This window comes from Dunckerocampus dactyliophorus, chromosome 6, assembly GCF_027744805.1.
Source record: "Dunckerocampus dactyliophorus isolate RoL2022-P2 chromosome 6, RoL_Ddac_1.1, whole genome shotgun sequence".
Classification (NCBI taxonomy): domain Eukaryota; kingdom Metazoa; phylum Chordata; class Actinopteri; order Syngnathiformes; family Syngnathidae; genus Dunckerocampus; species Dunckerocampus dactyliophorus.
The window spans coordinates 2,753,860-2,773,990 of record NC_072824.1 but is presented as its reverse complement, the minus strand read 5'-3'; the positions used below and the strand labels follow the sequence as shown (position 1 = coordinate 2,773,990).

At 39.9% G+C, this 20,131-nt stretch overlaps 1 protein-coding gene across 2 annotated transcripts in view; it reads right to left on the bottom strand.

Annotated features, from left to right (window-relative positions):
* Window positions 1–258: 258 nt before the first annotated feature.
* Window positions 259–20,131, bottom strand: part of gnav1 (guanine nucleotide binding protein (G protein) alpha v1) — a 40,954-nt gene continuing 21,081 nt past the window's right edge. For both annotated transcript variants that reach the window (XM_054779801.1, XM_054779802.1), the window contains 4 exons: window positions 9,894–10,023; window positions 9,712–9,783; window positions 3,898–3,985; window positions 259–772 (listed from right to left, as the gene is read on the bottom strand). In XM_054779801.1, coding sequence (XP_054635776.1) covers window positions 582–772; window positions 3,898–3,985; window positions 9,712–9,783; window positions 9,894–10,023 — 481 coding nt within the window. In that variant the 3' untranslated portion in view covers window positions 259–581. The remainder of the gene's footprint in view (window positions 773–3,897; window positions 3,986–9,711; window positions 9,784–9,893; window positions 10,024–20,131) is intronic.

The following is a 20,131-nucleotide window of genomic DNA, read 5'->3' as shown; positions in this document are numbered from 1 at the left end:
CTCCCCCTTCTTCCTACGTGGAAGGTATAACGTAATCATGTCTTCCGTGACGTTACTCATGATCAGTATTATTGGTATCAGTATTGCAACTAAGAGACGACTCACTAAGCACAGTTGAAAGCTTTATTGATGACATAATCTCTCATATTCAACTTCACGAAACATTCTTTTATGACTAATTGTGAAGAAACGACATGATGATGTGTTTGGGGACCGACAAGTACGCACACATACGCAGCATGTATGTATGTATATGTATATATATATATATATATATATATATATATATATATATATATATATCATGAGTGTGTGACGCACAGAATGTGCTGAGTGGAAACACCACAACGGATGAGTGGAAAACGGCTGATGGTGAGCAAACGCAGAAGGCCAAACGGACAAACGGAACATCTTGCAGCTTGCACACAGACACACAACACACAATAGAGACGCACAACACGCAGGGCAGCATCAGTACTCCATTCACCCGCATGTGTGCCCAAGTTTTTGTCAGAACTCCAGGGGAGGTTTCCCAACGTACTCTGGACAAAAGGTGGACATCTCCGAGTCGCTTTGTCCTCCTACAGCAGAGACACGGCCTCCAGGTTCTCCTTGATGATGGTGTCCATGACCACCTGGAAGACCACCTGGATGTTGGAGGTGTCGGTGGCCGTGGTGAAGTGGTGGTAGATGAGCCTGCTGGGAGTCGTGTTGAGCGACACGAAGACGGCGGCGACAAAGCGTGCGGCCGAATCCACGTCGCAGTCCGCACCTGCGAGACGACAATTTCATGAAAAAAAAAAATTGCTCTTATTTTGAAAACTGTTTGGACTGAAAATAGCGTGGACTTGTGAGAACGCTCAATAACACACAAGCACACAATTGACACAACCAGTGTGTTCATGACGTGACAGAGAACACATAAACAAACATACCACAACAACAAACAACCACCCATCAAATGTTTGGCTCTTTTTAGGAAGGCGGTTCTTTCGGCCTGCCTCCCAAATGGATCTTCTGACTTTTTTTTGTTAGTTTCTTGACGCTAAAACTGATTGACCAGTAAAATGAATTGATGCAGTTAAAGACCTCCTCAGTAAGTGCCTGCTCACATTATAATAAACGTATGTAATGCACGGTTTCAGGCTTTCTTGATGCTTAAAGGGCCGCCTCGTACAACTGCTGGTATTTCTGTACTTCCGCTGCCAGGATCTCCCGATCGTCTGCCAGTTTTTTCCTTGCGTCTCCATCAAAAAATTGGGAGGTGCGTGGAGCTGGAATTTTCCACATGAAAAGGTTCCGCTCGAGGGGGCGTGTGTGCAAAAATGATGTCATTCGTCCGCACGGAGCCGCACGCACCTTGCGGATGCGGAAAGCATAAAACAGGCTTTAGGGCCTCATTGAAAAAACAGATCATCTGAGATTTCCAGAATGAAGTCGTAATTGACAAGAAAAAAAGTTGTAATTTTACAAGATTAAAGTCGTAAATATACGAGAATAAATCGTAAATTCATGAGAAAAAAGTTGTAAATTTATGAGAATAAAGACAAAAACTTACGAGAAAAAAGTCCTTTACAACTTTATTCTTGTAAATGTACAACTTTATTTACGACTTTATTCTCTTGAATTTGAGAATTTTTTTTCTTTTAAAGTCATTTTTTTAAGTCATTTACGAGAAAAAACAGTTATAAAATTAAGGGAAATAAAGTTGTAAATGAACGTGAATAGTCAGAAATTTACGAGAATCAAGTCCTAAATTTATGTGAATAAATCGTAAACTTATGAGAAAAAAGGTGTAACTTTATCAGAATAAATTCATAAATTTAGGAGAATAAGGTCGTAAATTTACAAGAAAAAAAGTCATGATATTATGAGAATAAAGTGATAAATTTACGGAAAAAAGGTGTTAACTTTATTCTCGTAAATTTACAACTATTATTTACGACTTTATTCCAGAAAATGTACGACTTCCTAAAAGAAAAAACTCACAAATTTACGAGAATGAAGTTGCAAATGTACATGAAGACTCCAAAAATGACAAGAATGAAAGAAAAAGAAACCAAGTTGTAATAATATGAGAATAAAGTCATTCATTTATGAGAATAAAGTTATAACTTGATGAAAATAAAGTCATAAATGTATGAGAAAAAAGTCAAACATTTATGACAATAAATTCATGAACTTAAGAGAATAAGGTCACACATTTACGGGAAGAAAGTCGCTTACAATTTTATTCTTTTAAATTTACTACATTTTTAAAAACATTTTTTTAAACATTTTTTAAAACATTTTTTTCCAAATTTACAACAACAACAAAGTTGCAAATTTATGAGAATAAAGTCGTAAATGTACATGAATAGTAAAAAATGTATGAGAATAAAGTTATAAATTGCAGAGAAAAAAAAGTTGTACTTTGACAAGAATGAAGCCATAAATTTAGGAGAATAAATAGTAAATTTATGAGAATAAATTTATGAGAATAAAATGAGAATAACGTCATTAATTTACGAGAAAAAAGTTGTAATATTATGAGAATAAATTCATAACAAAATTAATTCAACTTTATTCTTGTAAATTTGCAACGTTATTTACGATCTTATTCGTGTGCATTTGCAACTTATTTCTTTTCAGAAGTTGCAAATTTACAAGAATAAAGTTGCAAATGTACAAGAAAAAAAGTTGTAATATTCTGAGAACAAAATTTATTGAAATAAAGTCCTAGATTTATGAGAATAAAGTTGCAAAGTTATGAGAAAAAAGATGTAATATTCAGAGAATAAAGTCCTAAATTTATGAAAATAAAGTCCTAGATTTATGAGTAAAGTCCTAAAGTTATGAGAATAAAGTCCTACATTTATGAGAATTTTGTTTTTGTATTCTGAGAATAAAGTGGTAAAATGATGAGAATTACAGTCCTAAATTTATGAGAATAAAATTGTGAATGTATGAGAAAAAAAGTTGTAATATTCTGAGAATGAAATCGTCAATTCATGAAAATAATGTCCTATATTTATGAGAATAAAGTTGTAAATGTATGACAATAAACTCTTAAATTAGAGAAAAAAATGTAGTGATATTCAGAAAATACAGTCGTAAATTTACGAGAGAAGTAAGTCAAAAATTTATGAGAATTTTTTTTTTGTAATTTTCAGAGGATAAAGTTGTAATATTCTGAGGATAAAATTGGAAATTTATGAAAATAAAGTCGTAAAATGATGAGAAAAAAGTGGTACATTTATGAAAATAAACTTCTAGATTTATAAGAATAAAATCGTAAATTTATGAGAATAAATTCAAATTTATGAGACGCCATAAATTTATGAGAAAAAAGTCATAATATTATGAGAATCAAGTCATAAATGTACAACTTTTTTCTCAAATTTTTCTGAATAAAGTCTTGAAAAATGTCTCTTTTTTGCTGTCATAATACGCGTTTTTCTCTTAATATTTGGACTTTATCTTGTCAAATTAAAGCCGTTTTTCCCATTTCTGTTTTTTTCCAACTTTTACGTTTAAAACAACTCTGTTAAAATTCAGCGTTGTAAGATTCAGCGTACAAAAGTTCAGCGTAACAAATTCGTAACAAACTTCAGTGCAAATAAAACATCACATTTGTTTGCACTGAATTTTACAACAACATATTTTAATGAACTGAATTTCAAAACACACACATTTTGCTTACTAATTATTATCATCAAACATTTTCTCAATGAAATTTTCAGCATAAATTCATGTCAAAAGAGATGTTGGGAAATTCCAGGCAAGAAGGTACGTAGTGTACGTACGGTGCGTAAACAATCTTTGGGAGCGAAGAAGCAATGAAGCGTGATCTTCCAATACGCCAATCAAAGTTGTTGTCATGCTGAATGTCGGAACAGGAAGTGGAAGGAGACTAACCTTTAAAGGAAGGCAGGTACAGACGCAGGTGTCGCCCCGAATGCTGAATCTTGTCTTGAAAAAGGTCGATTTTGTTCATGAATAAAATCTACAAGAAAGACAAGACACCGGATGTCCGTCAAATGTTTCCTCTCAAGTGGAAAAGGAAAATCAATCGCAAAGTTCAGCAACACAGAGAAAAGAATATTTGTTGTAATAATCCCACAAACAACCAAAGCAATAAATCACCACCATTTATTTGTTTTCGTTACGTATGCAACGTGACAAACATCAATAGCTGTCTTGCTACCAGCAGGAGGTGACGATTGGAGATCAATTAACACTCGCCAACGCCATCAATCACTCCTGGTGTCCAGGACACACACGCACACACACTGAAGCGTTCCTGCTGCTCCAATCACAGCTAAATTGTAGTAGTTGTCCAATTAAAAGTACGTCCATGTGAGCAAAGAATAGAAGAACAGGTGATCAAAAGTGCTGCAGTGTGTCATCACACCGACTGAGGTTACACACGTTCAAAAAGTATCTTTAAACGCTTCTAATGAGCCTGGTAGTCATGCTAACACACACACACACACACACACGAGCCTTCCAAATATCCATAGTACTGATACCAGTATTGGATTGATACCAGCGTGATGACACAGATATTTTTCACTTCTCTTCTGTTTTATTTACACAAATATATGTTGTGTTGTTGATACTGTCACATAGATGCTATTGTTATCTTTATATAGGAAGATAACCCCCTAAACCTAACCCTACCCTAACTCTTACCCTCTAACCCTAACCCTCTAAACCTAACCCTACCCTAACTCCTACCCTAACCCTAACCCCCTAAACCTAACCCTACCCTAACTCTTACCCTCTAACCCTAACCCCCTAAACCTAACCCTACCCTAACTCTTACCCTCTAACCCCCTAAACTTAACCCTACCCTAACCCCCTAAAACTAACCCTACCCTAACTCTTACTCTCTAACCCTAACCCCCTAAACCTAACTACCCTAACTCTTACCCTAACCCTAACCCTACCCTAACCCTAACCCCCTAAACCTAACCCTAACCCTACCCTAACCCTAACCCCCTAAACCTAACCCTACCCTAACTCCTACCCTAACCCTAACCCCCTAAACCTAACCCTACCCTAACTCTTACCCTCTAACCCTAACCCCCTAAACCTAACCCTACCCTAACTCTTACCCTAACCCTCTAAACCTAACCCTACCCTAACTCTTACCCTCTAACCCTAACCCTCTAAACCTAACCCTACCCTAACTCCTACCCTATCCCTAACCCCCTAAACCTAACCCTACCCTAACTCCTACCCTAACCCTAACCCCCTAAACCTAACCCTACCCTAACTCTTACCCTCTAACCCCCTAAACTTAACCCTACCCTAACCCCCTAAAACTAACCCTACCCTAACTCTTACCCTCTAACCCTAACCCCCTAAACCTAACTACCCTAACTCTTACCCTAACCCTACCCTAACCCTAACCCCCTAAACCTAACCCTACCCTAACCCTAACCCTCTAAACCTAACCTACCCTAACTCCTACCCTAACCCCCTAAACCTAACCCTACCCTAACTCTTACCCTCTAACCCCCTAAACTTAACCCTACCCTAACCCCCTAAAACTAACCCTACCCTAACTCTTACCCTCTAACCCTAACCCCCTAAACCTAACTACCCTAACTCTTACCCTAACCCTAACCCTACCCTAACCCTAACCCCCTAAACCTAACCCTAACCCTACCCTAACCCTAACCCCCTAAACCTAACCCTACCCTAACTCCTACCCTAACCCTAACCCTCTAAACCTAACCCTACCCTAACTCCTACCCTAACCCTAACCCCCTAAACCTAACCCTACCCTAACTCCTACCCTAACCCTAACCCCCTAAACCTAACCCTACCCTAACTCTTACCCTCTAACCCCCTAAACTTAACCCTACCCTAACCCCCTAAAACTAACCCTACCCTAACTCTTACCCTCTAACCCTAACCCCCTAAACCTAACTACCCTAACTCTTACCCTAACCCTAACCCTACCCCTACCCTAACCCTAACCCCACCCTAACTCTTACCCTAACTCCCTAAACCTAACCCTACCCTAACCCTACCCTATCCCTAACCCCCTAAACCTAACCCTACCCTAACCCTAACCCCCTAAACCTAACCCTACCCTAACTCTTACCCTCTAACCCCCTAAACTTAACCCTACCCTAACCCCCTAAAACTAACCCTACCCTAACTCTTACCCTCTAACCCTAACCCCCTAAACCTAACTACCCTAACTCTTACCCTAACCCTACCCTAACCCTAACCCCCTAAACCTAACCCTACCCTAACCCTAACCCTCTAAACCTAACCTACCCTAACTCCTACCCTAACCCCCTAAACCTAACCCTACCCTAACTCTTACCCTCTAACCCCCTAAACTTAACCCTACCCTAACCCCCTAAAACTAACCCTACCCTAACTCTTACCCTCTAACCCTAACCCCCTAAACCTAACTACCCTAACTCTTACCCTAACCCTAACCCTACCCTAACCCTAACCCCCTAAACCTAACCCTAACCCTACCCTAACCCTAACCCCCTAAACCTAACCCTACCCTAACTCCTACCCTAACCCTAACCCTCTAAACCTAACCCTACCCTAACTCCTACCCTAACCCTAACCCCCTAAACCTAACCCTACCCTAACTCCTACCCTAACCCTAACCCCCTAAACCTAACCCTACCCTAACTCTTACCCTCTAACCCCCTAAACTTAACCCTACCCTAACCCCCTAAAACTAACCCTACCCTAACTCTTACCCTCTAACCCTAACCCCCTAAACCTAACTACCCTAACTCTTACCCTAACCCTAACCCTACCCCTACCCTAACCCTAACCCCACCCTAACTCTTACCCTAACTCCCTAAACCTAACCCTACCCTAACCCTACCCTAACCCTAACCCCCTAAACCTAACCACAGTTGCTGACTCATGTCAGGGACCCTTGAATAAAAAGTAAGTAGACTGGCACATGAACTCGCGTGAAGCGGAAACGTATTTAAATACGAGTTAAGTGGAATGAATGGACGGAGGCCATCTCTTGGTGGTCTTAATGGGATTACTTAGCGGAAAAGCTCGTCTTAATGTTACGTTTCATTACAAGTGACGGAGGCCTCAAAGACACCACGTGCGGGTTCCACACACCAAGACAAGTCAAACTCATCAATGCTAATTAGCTCCTCAGAGGAAAATGGCCACCGTGAAAGACCAAAACGAAAGAAGCTCTCATCATCATCATCACCATATGATTATTGTTAATGTTGTTAGATCAACAACCCTTCATGTCCTCCATGTCCACCATATCATCAGTCTTCTTACTCCCAAAAACATAAGATAAGATAAGATAAGCCTTTATTAGTCCCACAAGGTTTACAGCAGCCAAAGTACAAAGCACACACACACACACACACACTATACACACACAAGAGTATAGTACAGAGTATAGTATAGACAAAGTAGGATAGAACAAAGTAGTGTAGTACAAATTAGTATAGTACAAAGTAGTATAGACCAAAGTAGTATAGTACAAAGTAGTATAGTACAAAGTAGTATAGAACAAATTAGTATAGTACAAAGTAGTATAGTACAAAGTAGTATAGAACAAATTAGTATAGTACAAAGTAGTGTAGTACAAAGTAGTGTACTACATTTGCAACTTTTACTGCAAAGGATTTGTGGCCGTATTCGGCTGTTGAGAAGCAGGGCTTTCGTGATACAACATCCCATCGCAGCGTTACTTCACTGACACTGCAATTGTGAACAAGGGCAGTCTAGTTGTTTTGGTTCTTCATGACATACTGACATGATCTGGTATGACAGCCACTGGTACACAAATCTATATTTTGTATGAAATCTGGTTTTGACTTTGTGATGTAGCAAAAATAGGATTTTGCCAGAGATTCTATGCTCAGGATTTTAGTTTGAAGTCAGAAGTCTTTATTATTTATTTGTATTGTTTTATGTTGGTTACTCAGAATATGCTGCCGTTTGTTTGTTTTATACATGCTGCTGCTGGTGCACTTTACTTTACTTTTCCTGCTGCTTCTGTGCGATGGCAAATACAGTCATGGAAAAAATGATCAATTTCAATACATTTCTTCACTCCGTCTATTCCGATGTAGTCTTTACCAGTTGATACATGGGAAAATGATGACGGGTGTGGTGTTGTTCCTGCCACACAGCGGGACGCAGGTATCGATGGCTTGGATGTCTACATCTGGTCCTCCATTTAACTTAATGAAAGTTTTGCAGTTGGCACTCCAGGTACCTTAGATCTTTCCCTGCTTCCTCAGATCATTTGCTTTCTTGCGTTTTGTCAGGTGCTCATTCATACAGACGTTTGTACCTTTCAGCTTCTTTCCCCGTTTCCACATCCGTCGAGTGTAGAAAAGTAGCAACTTGTTGCTCCGTAGAAGCGACATCCTCTTCAACTGGTTCATCCTTATTCCCGCCTCCTCTGGCGTGAGACCTCGGTTTGATCCCAAGCCCTGTCACGACACATCATTCTTTTGTGTATTCTGGTCCATGTCATCAATAGTGATCTTCGGATGCTCAATTAATTTCTCTTTTTCCTCATTATCTTCTTTAAGAGCGGCATTCAAGGCATTACTGTCCTGTAATACCTTATTCTCCTCTCTCAGGCTTTGAACTTCTTCCCTCAGGTTATGAACCTCCCTTTTATGGATCCGCTGTAACATTCCATGTCCTCCAGCCTCTGTGGTCTCTGTGGTATTAGAGCCATATTATTTGTATTCTTTTCCAGGACTTCATGTTGCTTTTCCATCAAATCCTTTAAATGCCTTGACAACTGCACTGTCAATCCCTCCTTTAGTGCTTCTGCATGCTTGGTCAGCTGGCGCTTCACGCTGCTCATGTGCTCTCCAGCCGACTTAAACAAATGCAGCTCAAAACCCCGCGAATCTCCATGTTTTCTGTAGGTACTTGGACCGGAGCTGCTCGGACATCCATCAGATTTTCTTTTTGGCATATTAGCTTGCCTTACAACGGCCGCCGATATTTAATATCCGTTTGTTTGAGCGAGTTCCTGCCTCTCATCAGTCCGAGTTGAAGCCTGAGCTATCTCTTCTATTTTGTGATCAAGAAGAGTCCAAAGTATTTTCACTCCGCCTTCCAAAGCAGCCACCGTTCAAAGCCGCGGCTAGCCAGTTAGCTTGCCCTGTAACAGCTGTCGGCACTTACGGTCTTTTTGTTTTGGTGAGTTTGTTCCTCTCGCGAGACCGAATTGAAGGCAGAGATATGTCAGCACACTCTTCTGGATTTGTGAGCACAAAAAGTGGTCAGGAATGCTCCAAAGAAGTTAAAAACTCAGATAGCAAATGCAGTAACGTCCTTTCCGATCAACAGGAAGTGACGTTTGGACAAATATAATGATGATAACAAATATAGCTCATAAGAGACACGTCAGCTGCTCTCTTGTCCGGTGCTGAGCTTCTTTTTACACTTGTGTGACAAGGAAGTTGAAAAGTGAACCGCACTGACTGGATGCAAAAAGCTGAAACTGAGCATTTCCTTATTTCCACACGTAGAATGTTGAAATGTTGAAAGAGCTTTTATGATGGTGACATCAATATTCTATTTCCAGCTCCTCACTAATCAAATCATGCAGCATCCTGGAATGGATGGGATTTCACCTGAGAGTTTCCACCGTGTTGAGCAAAAGCAATGCAGACACCTTCACTACTTGAATCACTACTCTGTATGAACTATAAAGTACATGTATTTTCTCACCATGGACGTAGTGCGGAAGAAGACGTTGTTGCAGACTGAGGAGAAAAGCTTCATGCTCTCCTGAAGGCGATTCTGCAGACAGAAGACAAGACGGGTCGTGAAGCGGCGGCAGTGATGCAAAGACAACGCACACATTTTAATGAAAGGACTCGGGGAAAGACGCGCCAATGACTCATTGTTACCGTGGAGGGGTCCTCCACCAGGGTCATGTCGTAACCGCTGAGCGACACCACGAAGAGCACCACCCTCACGTCCTCAAAACAGCCAATCCACTTCCTGCGCTCAGTGCGTTGGCCGCCAACGTCGTACATCCTGCACGCGCAGCACAAAATAAATTGATGAGACAGGAAGTACTGTCCAGAACAAGAAATAACAAAAGAACAACAAGGAACTCTCCCAACGCTAACATGTGTGAGTCTATATTATGTCTCATTTTCTCTTATTATGTCTACTATATTGGGTAATAGGAGTGTAAAGGTGACTATAGGGATGTTGTTTTATGTCTAGAGGGCTCTAATCATGTTAAAAAAGGTCATAAACACGTTTTCTATGCTCTATGTTGTTCTGTGTTGCTGTAATGTTCTGTGAGACACACACGACGTCACTTCCTGTCCACAGCCCACTCAGCTCCCCGAGCACCAGAACACATTTACAGCAACACACACGAGTGCTTATCTTATATATGCTTAATTTTCTTTTATTATGTCTACTATATTGGGTATTAGGAGTGTAAAGGTGAGTATAGGGGTGTTATTTCATGTCTAGAGGGCTCTAATAATGTTAAAAACTGTATTTAGAAGGTCGTCAGCAGGTTTTCTATGCTCTGACTACGATGCTCTGACTAAAAACTGACAAAAAACTATTTGATTTATAAGTAAGGAATCCGACTTTGCAGAAATTCACTCGTCAGGGTCGAATCAGAAACCAATTAACCGTGATAAACGAGGGATTATTGTACAAGCTTTCCGATACGGAAATGAAAACCTAGCAACATCAATGTGTGGGAAATAATTATTTCTGATTTTGTGAGCTGACACACTCACAAAAACATGAACAGTCCATCATTTTTATGGGTGGGTTATTGTTATTGTTATAACACAGACAAAAAAAATGTGCGTAAGTATTCACAGCCTTTGCTCAACACCCGTTAGTTGTTACAGCTCCTCTCAAGATCCATAAGAGTGGACACTCAGACTTGAATCACAAATGGCCAAAACATGGAACAGTGGTGAACCTTCCCAGGAGTGTCCGGCCAACCAAAAATGACCTCAAGAGCACAGCCACGACTCATCCAAGACGTCACAAAAGACCCCACAACAACATCCAAAGAACTGCAGGCCTCACTTGCCTCAGTTAAGGTCAGTGTTCATGACTCCACCATAAGAAAGACACTGGGCAAAAACGGTTCCAAGACCAAAACCACTGCTGAACAAAAACAACATTAAGGTTCGTCTCAATTTTGCCAGAAAACATCTTGATGATCCCCAAGACCTTTGGGAAAATACTCTGTGGTCTGACCAGACAAAAGTTGAACTTTTTGGAAGGTGTGTGTCCCATTACATCTGGCCGCATTTCAGAAAAAGAACATCATAGCAACAGTAAACAATGGTGGTGGTAGTGTGATGGTCTTCAGGACCTGGAAGACTTGCTGTGATAAATGGAAGCATGAATTCTGCTGAAGGAGAATGTCCGGCCATCTGTTGGTGACCTCAAGCTGAAAGCAACTTGGGTTCTGCAGCAGGACAATGATCCAAAACACACCAGCAAGTCCACCTCTGAATGGCTGAACACTTTGGAGTGGCCTAGTCCAAGTCCTGACCTGAATCCTATTGAGATGCTGTGGCATGACCTTAAAAAGGAAAAGCCTCCAATGTGGCTGAATGACAACAATTGTGCAAAATTCCTCCCCAGCGCTGTAAGAGACTCATTGCAAGTTATCACAAACGCTTGATTGCAGTTGTTGCTGCTAAGGGGGCCCAACCACTTATTAGCTTTAGGGGGAAATCACTTTTTCACACAAGGACATGTAGCTTTGCATTTTTTTCTCCCTTAATCATAAAAAGTTTCATTTAAAAACTACATTTTGTGTTGAGTTGTGTTGTCATTGACTAATATTTACATGTGTTTGATGATCTGAAACATTTAAGTGTGACAAAAAAAAAAAGAAATCAGGAAGGGGGCAAACACTTTTTCACACCACCGTATGTGTCGCCCAGGATTTTTTCCATGAGTCGTATGTAAGTGTTGTGCGAGTCTGATTGTGCAAAGTGTGTGTGTGTGCGTATTGTGAAGGCCTCTATGAGAAGCAGTTAGCTGTGAATAAGTGTACTAATAACTAACATGGCAAAGACTGTGAATACTATTTTTAATACGTTTTCTTTTTTTTTTTAAGAAGAAATGAATTTTTTCCATTTTGGAAGAAGGCTGTATCATAAAATGTGGAAAAAGCTGTGAAGCGCTTTAGATACAGTAGATGAACATGTAGGAATAAAAGAAAGGATGGAAAGTCAGAAGTGTTGAAGAAATAACAAATTGACTGTTCAGTGGTGGCCCCAGGTGTGATTTAACAAACTGACTCCAATCCCTCAAAAGAGTAAACACTCACACGCACTCAGACGCAAGACTTTCATGACACAAAACATGTCCACACTTTGTGGTCCGTGATGGTGCCTTTCGTGCTTCAAGGTGCGATCAATCATTTGTGGTCAGTTCAATGCTCAGAATAACAAGCAGACCAGTAGTGAAACGTACATACGTTATCCGGCTAAATCCCCATTAGCCAAGCTTTAAGCGCCAATACTATCGGCTACTACAAGCATGGGAAATGCAATATGAATGGGACTGATATAAAAGATTCAACATCCAATTGAAAAAGTGTTTCACGGTTCATGACCTTCCATACTGATGGCAGAGCGACTGACAGCAGATATGCCACACAATCACACACACACGTAACCCAAAACCCAAACACTAAAATCCTACTACCGCTATATTGCTCCGGAGTATAAGCCGCAAAATTCAAGACCAATAGCAGACATTTTATCTGGAAAGGCAAGGTATTCAAGTACACGACAGTACAGTGGTTTATTCCTATTCGGAACCGTGATAACAGGTCTGTTGCTGATTGGATCAGGCACTGCCCTGGTGTATCGCAGAATTCGGAAGACGGATACAGCAGTCCAACATGCCCAGCAGCTGCCCGTCATGATTGAGGGCTCGATCAAGAGACCAGAATGGACAGAGTAGCTGAGCCTACACTAACCCATCTGGTTCTCCTCTGCTTTGGACTACCCTATCTTCTGACTCAAGTCTAATTCGGAGCCTTGTGAGGATCACATTGTTCATTTGTGCATTCTGATCCAGCTCATCAATTATATTTTTCATTTGCTGAGTGATTTTTTTCCTTTGCTTCTCTCTCTTTTCTTCAACAGTGGTGTGCAAGGCAGCATTATCTTCCAATAGTGACTCGATATCATCCTGTAGAGCCTTGATATCTTTGCATAATTCTTCTTGAGAGCAGCGTTTAAGGCAGCATTATCTTCCAATAGTGCCTTGATATCATCCTGTAAAACCCTAACATCCTTGTATAATGTTCTATTTTCTTCCATAGGGTTTGTAACTACCATAAGAGCAGCGCAATGCAGCACTGTCTTGCAATAATGCTTTGATATTGTTCGGCTGCAGTGAGACGCTCTGGATCACAATTTCGCTTGTACCTCTGAATAAGTGATGAAAAGGCCATTCTTCTGATTCTGGTTCTCAACTGGTGTGGCTGTGGGACCCACCATCACCCCTTAAAGACAAACGGCGGCCCAATTTTTTTTGTTTTTTTCAATTTTTCTATTTTTCCAGTCAAATTTCTCAAATATCGTATTTTTAATTAAAACACAGTGGAGTTTGCAAGTATGATTCAACAATAATAAACAGAATATTTTCATAGTTAGAGCATAGAAAACCTGTTTATGACCTACTAAATGATTTTTTTCTATCAGTAGAGCCCTGTAGACATGAATTAACACCCCTATAGTCACTGTTACACTCCTATTCCCCAATATACAACCCCTGGCAAAAATTATGGAATCACCAGTCTCGGAGGATGTTCATTCAGTTGTTTAATTTTGTAGAAAAAAAGCAGATCACAGACATGACACAAAACTAAAGTCATTTCAAATGGCAACTTTCTGGCTTTAAGAAACACTAAAAGAAATCAAGAAAAAAAGATGTGGTAGTCAGTAACAGTTACTTTTTTAGACCAATCAGAGGGAAAAAATTATGGAATCACTCAATTCTGAGGAAAAAAATATGGAATCATGAAAAAAACAACAAAAGAATACTTCAAACACACCACTAGTACTTTGTTGCACCACCTCTGGCTTTTATAACAGCTCGCAGTCTCAGAGGCATGGACTTAATGAGCGACAAACAGTACTCTTCATCAATCTGGCTCCAACTTTCTCTGATTGCTTTTGCCAGATCAGCTTTGCAGGTTGGACCATTTTCTTCAACTTCCACCACAGATTTTCAATTGGATTGAGATCCGGACTATACCTTATGTGTCTTTCTTCAAGGAACGTTTTCACAGTTTTTGCTCTATGACAAGATGCATTATCATCCTGAAAAATGATTTCATCATCCCCAAACGCCCTTTCAATTGATGGGATAAGAAAAGTGTCAACGTAAACTTGTGCATTTATTGAAGATATAATGACAGCCATCTCCCCAGTGCCTTTACCTGACATGCAGCCCCATATCATCAATGACTGTGGAAATGTGCATGTTTTCTTCAGGCAGTCGTCTTCATAAATCTCATTGGAACGGCACCAAACAAAAGTTCCAGCATCATCACCTTGCCCAATGCAGATTCGCGATTCATCACTGAATATGACTTTCATCCAGTCATCCACAGTCCACGATTGCTTTTCCTTAGCCCATTGTAACCTTGTTTTTTTCTGTGTAGGTGTTAATGATGGCTTTCGTTTAGCTTTCCTGTATGTAAATCCCATTTCCTTTAGGCGGTTTCTTACAGTTCGGTCACAGACGTTGACTCCAGTTTCCTCCCATTTGTTCCTCATTTGTTTTGCTGTGCATTTTCTGTTTTCAAGACATATTGCTTTAAGTTTTCTGTCTTGGCGCTTTGATGTCTTCCTTGATCTACCAGTATGCTTGCCTTTAACAACCTTCTCATGTTTGTACTTGGTCCAAATTTTAGACACAGCTGACTGTGAACAACCAACATCTTTTGCAACATTGCGTGATGATTTACCTTCTTTAAGAAGTTTGATAATCCTCTCCTTTGTTTCAATTGACATCTCTTGTGTTGGAGCCAAGAGATTCATGATTCATGTCAGTCTACTTGGTGCAACAGCTCTCCAAGGTGTGATCACTCCTGTTTAACTGCAGACTAACAAGCAGATCTAATCTGATGCAGATGTTAGTTTTGGGAATGGAAATTTACAGGGTGATTCCATAATTTTTTCCTCAGAATTGAGTGATTCCGTAATTTTTTCCCTCTGATTGGTCTAAAAAAGTAACTGTTACTGACTACCACATCTTTTTTTCTTGATTTCTTTTAAGTGTTTCTTAAAGCCAGAAAGTTGCCATTTGAAATGACTTTAGTTTTGTGTCATGTCTGTGATCTGCTTTTTTTCTACAAAATTAAACAACTGAATGAACATCCTCCGAGACTGGTGATTCCATAATTTTTGCCAGGGGTTGTAGTAGATATGATAAGCGATAATGAGACAGAATTACTCACACGTTCGCATTGGGAACGTTCCTTGTCATAGTATCTCGAACATAATGCCACCTATAGTCTGGAAAATATGGTATTTGTCAACATCTGTCTGATCTTAGCAATGTCTACCAGTACGTTTTAATTTGTCCAAAAACACAAGCGAACAAGGAGCTTGAGGTCAGCCTGATCCAGCACAAACACAGAAAAAAAAGGCTGTCTTCGGTCAGGTGTGCCATCTTTCAGTGGAGTCTCCTTCAACATAATGCAGCTATTTATCACGAGAGGAAACCAAGACACGAGCAAAGATGTGGCACCGCATAGAAAAAAACAACACTTTTATTTCTAGGCAATGACATGTGAGGGAAGTTCATTCGGTGCATCATTAAACAAATGACATTTCCTGACAAAATACTTGCTTCCCCTCTACACAGCTGCAGTGTCACAGCACTTGATGTTAATGACGCCGGGAAAAAAAAGCCATCCTTATTAAACTAAAGGGTGAAAGGTGAATGTTGTATGAAAAGTGATGTGTTTCTGGTCAGAATGTGGTAGCACTAACACACACACACACACACACACACAGGAGAAAGAAACTATGTGATGAAAGGGTATCATCATCTACACACCCACACTTTTCAATGATGACTTAACGAGACACTTGGTTGATTTTTTCAACCAAAACATGACAAAAAAAAAATCTAATTAGCAGCAACATCAAAACTACCTGAGCATGTTTTGTTTATTCATACAAAAATGATCAAAACCACTCACAGGATATTCAATTCAAAGTGCTGTACCTTGTTTAATAGGAGCGGAAAAGGAAAAGTTCTATAAATATTGTAAGAACAATGTCACCGATTATATGGTAATCCATTTATTTGAAGAAAATCAGCTATAAAACGCCACAATATCCAAACAAGTCAAGAAAGAAAAACATAATTTTATATGTGTCAATGCTGAAAGGTTACTACCAATACAGACTAATCCAAATATTCCCACATTTAGTGTAATTTCATCTTGAAAATGAATAATAATGAAAATGTAAAAGAAATATTCTAAATTTAAATGCCCATTCATGCTGGTGTTTCACATTGTCCATCACTGAATGACTCTGGTGCTACCACACCCATTCTGGTGAGCTTGAAAAAGTTGCACAGCTCAGCTGGTAGAGTGCTTGGCTCCTGACTCAAAGATGGTTGGTTCAATGCTCAAACTACCAAACTGCTCTTACTTACTTTCATTTTAGCATATTTCCACAGCATTTCAGTCAAGCTCCAGCCTCCAGTTAGATTTTCATACCTTTTCAAAGCATTCCAGTTTCGCTTCAGCTTTTCAGCATTCACACGCAATGTCTACCGGCATCGCATCGTCTACTTAATATAAAAGCACACGTAAAAAAACATTGAGCAAGAAAACGCTCCCCTACTCAAAGGTACTCAGCCAAGAAATATAAGAAGAGCACCACCGCCTAGCATATGTTACCAATTAAAATAACAAATTAAAACAATTTCTACATTTTCCACATGCTTTTGTTTTACATTTTGTGTCATCTTGCTGTCTCTTACGTGTCCCTGGCCAACAAGTCCATCCAACCATTTTCTATGCCGCTCATCTCGGTTGTGGACATAAGCAGCTGTGGACACAAGCGGTCGTGGACATGGACTTACAGTCCAGCAAATACGGTAACCATAAATCCGCTTTTGCAAAAACACGCGAGCGATAATGATGAAGTTAAAAATACTTGAAGACATGTCGACATAAACGGACCCGTTTATCATAGTGATGTCCCCCTTTTGGGGCCAAAAGCAGTCGACCATGCGTGCCAACATCAACTTGAGTGGACACTTTTTAGCAATAAGAAGAACAAGTTGGAGCAGGACTTGATGACTTGGTAAACATTAACAGTTGTCAACATAAGCGGGTTCCACTATCCTGGCCTCCAAAAAAATGGACATGGCCTGCGTGTACCAAGAGCTACAGGAAATGATATTTTCTTGAAATGTTTATTGACAAATACAGCGGCAGGAAACACAAACCTGTCGTTACGCATCTGAAATTTCCACTACAAAATTTGTAATTGATGCTGCATGATGATCCATCGTATTTGAAGATTTCAGGCAGATGCAGTAAGAGAGTTTTTGAGATCTATCCTGCAACAGCCCCTGGGACTCTACTCTCCTTCAACCAATGTCACATTGTTGCCACACAAACACACACACCCACGACAATGTACTCAATCAGCAGCCACACGAAAAGCAACATTATATCAGCCGACCGATATTATCTGCTGATATTGGCATATAAATGAGATATCATATCGATATCGTTCAAACCTGCAATAAAAGCTTGTTTCTTCTTGTGATCAAGTCTCACCAAACATTACAGTAACATTACTGACACCTAGAGACCAGTGTACAATACTACATATCAACACAATGTCTTTGAATGCGTCTTCTCAATGTCTTATATTTGTATTTTGGTGTATTCAGACAATTTTGTGCTTGGAAATGCTTAATTTATCTAAAAAATACATAACATTTCTTAAAGCATCCCACAAATGATTCAGCAACTTTGCTTAAATATGTTATATATTGTTTGTAATTATGTTCTACATTGTTACATTTTTTAAAGCGAACGGTAAATTTGGAAAAATTACATTTACAGTTGAAGGCGCCAGCCATGACGAGCTATCTCTCACAGTTCAGTCTCATGTATGGTAGTGACGTCATCGGGGTGACGCTTTAATTCACATAGACAACATTGGCTACCCACCATATGTTATCTCACAAGCCTGAGATAGCAAGTGTAGCAAGTGAAGATAACGAGAGACAGATGGACGCCCACATCGAGTTCTGTTCTTTGCAGTGATCATTTCAGTGATGACTGCTATGAAGGAACACCTTTACAAGAAGCATTTGGCTTGAAAGTACGCTATAAACGCATTCAAAACACTATTCCATGATAGCGACAAGGCTGTAAAGCATTATACAGATCCTTTCCAAAAAATTTGAATGTCATGGAAAAGTTGTTTAATTTCCATAATTCCAGTTAAACTTTCATAGTTTATAGATTCAGGGCCCACAATTTAAACGATTTCAAGTATTTATTAGTTTATTTTTACATAATTTGGGCTTCCGGCTCATTAAACCCACGAAAACAGGAATTCAAAAAATTAGAATACTGTGAAGAAATCAGCCCAAATTTTGCAGGGCATGAATGTTTTAAACTGAGTGTCACACACTAATCATCTACTAAACTCAAATCACCTGCACAGGCTTCCCCAGGTGTCATTAAATTGCTTCAGTTTGGTTCAATTGTCTCAGTTGGGTTCAATATGGGGAAGACTGCAGACATGACAACTGGCCAGAAGACCATCATTGATACCCTCCATAGGATGGGTAAGCCACAAAAGTTCATAGCTAAGGAGGCTGGTTGTTCACAGAGTGCTGTGTCCAAGCATATCAATGGAAAGTCTAGAGGAAGGGCAAAATGTGGCAGGAGAAGATGCACCAGCAAAAGAGATGACCGTGGGCTTCAGCGGATTATCAAACAGGGAAGATTCAAGAATCTGGCAGAGATCCAGAAAGAGTGGAATGAGGCGGGAGTCACAGCTTCAAAATGGGCTTCAAGATGGGCTACAACTGTAGGGTTCCTCGGGTCAAGCCACTTCTGAACCTGAGCCAACGTAGGAAGCGTCACCACTGGGCCAAGGAGAAGAAGGACTGGACTGTTGGCCAGTGGTCCAAGGTCCTCTTTTCCGATGAAAGTAAAGTGTGCCTTTCATTTGGGAATCACGGTCCAAGGGTTTGGAGGAAGACGGGTGAGGAACAGAACCCAAGCTGCCTGAGGTTCAGTGTGAAATATCCACAGTCCGTCATGACTTGGGGTGCAATGTCCGGTACAGGTGTTGGTAAACTCTGCTTTCTTAAATCCAAGGTCACCGCAACAGTCTACCAGCATGTTTTAGAGGACTTCATGATTCCTTCTGCTGAGGATCTGTATGGAGATGCAGATTTCATCTTCCAGCAGGACCTGGCCCCTGCCCAAACCGCCAGAAGCACCAAAACCTGGTTTGATGCCCATGCCATCACAGTACTTGATTCCCAACCAAGTATTGAAGATTGACATATCGTTTTGAAAGTACCATATTTTGATTGATTTGATGTGATCCTAATTTCTTTCTTTTTTTTCCTGCAAAAACTGAGAAGTAAATGGTGATTTCTTCACAGTATTCAAATTTTTTGAATTCCTGTTTTCGTGGGTTTTATGAGCTGGAAGCCCAAATTATGTAAAAATAAACAAATAAACACTTGAAATCGTTTAAATTGTGGGCCCTGAATCTATAATCTATGAAAGTTTAACTTTTTGAATGGAATTATGGAAATTAAACAACTTTTCCATGACATTCTAATTTTTTGGAAAGGGTCTGTATATATCTTACATAACACCTTTTCACAGCCATATGTATGTTTACTGTGGAGGACGGCGGCTGCCACAGTGACAAAATATGAAAGAAACATTTACGTTCATTAAGAAGTCGATTTAAAAGAATAATTGAAGGATAAGCAACTCCAGAGTCATTCACACTTACCATTCTGTGTTTTGAAGGCGACCAATCTCCATCTCCAAGTCTTAAGGCTTAAGTCCATGTTCTGCAAGTTCTCTATTTCATCTCCAAATGTTTCT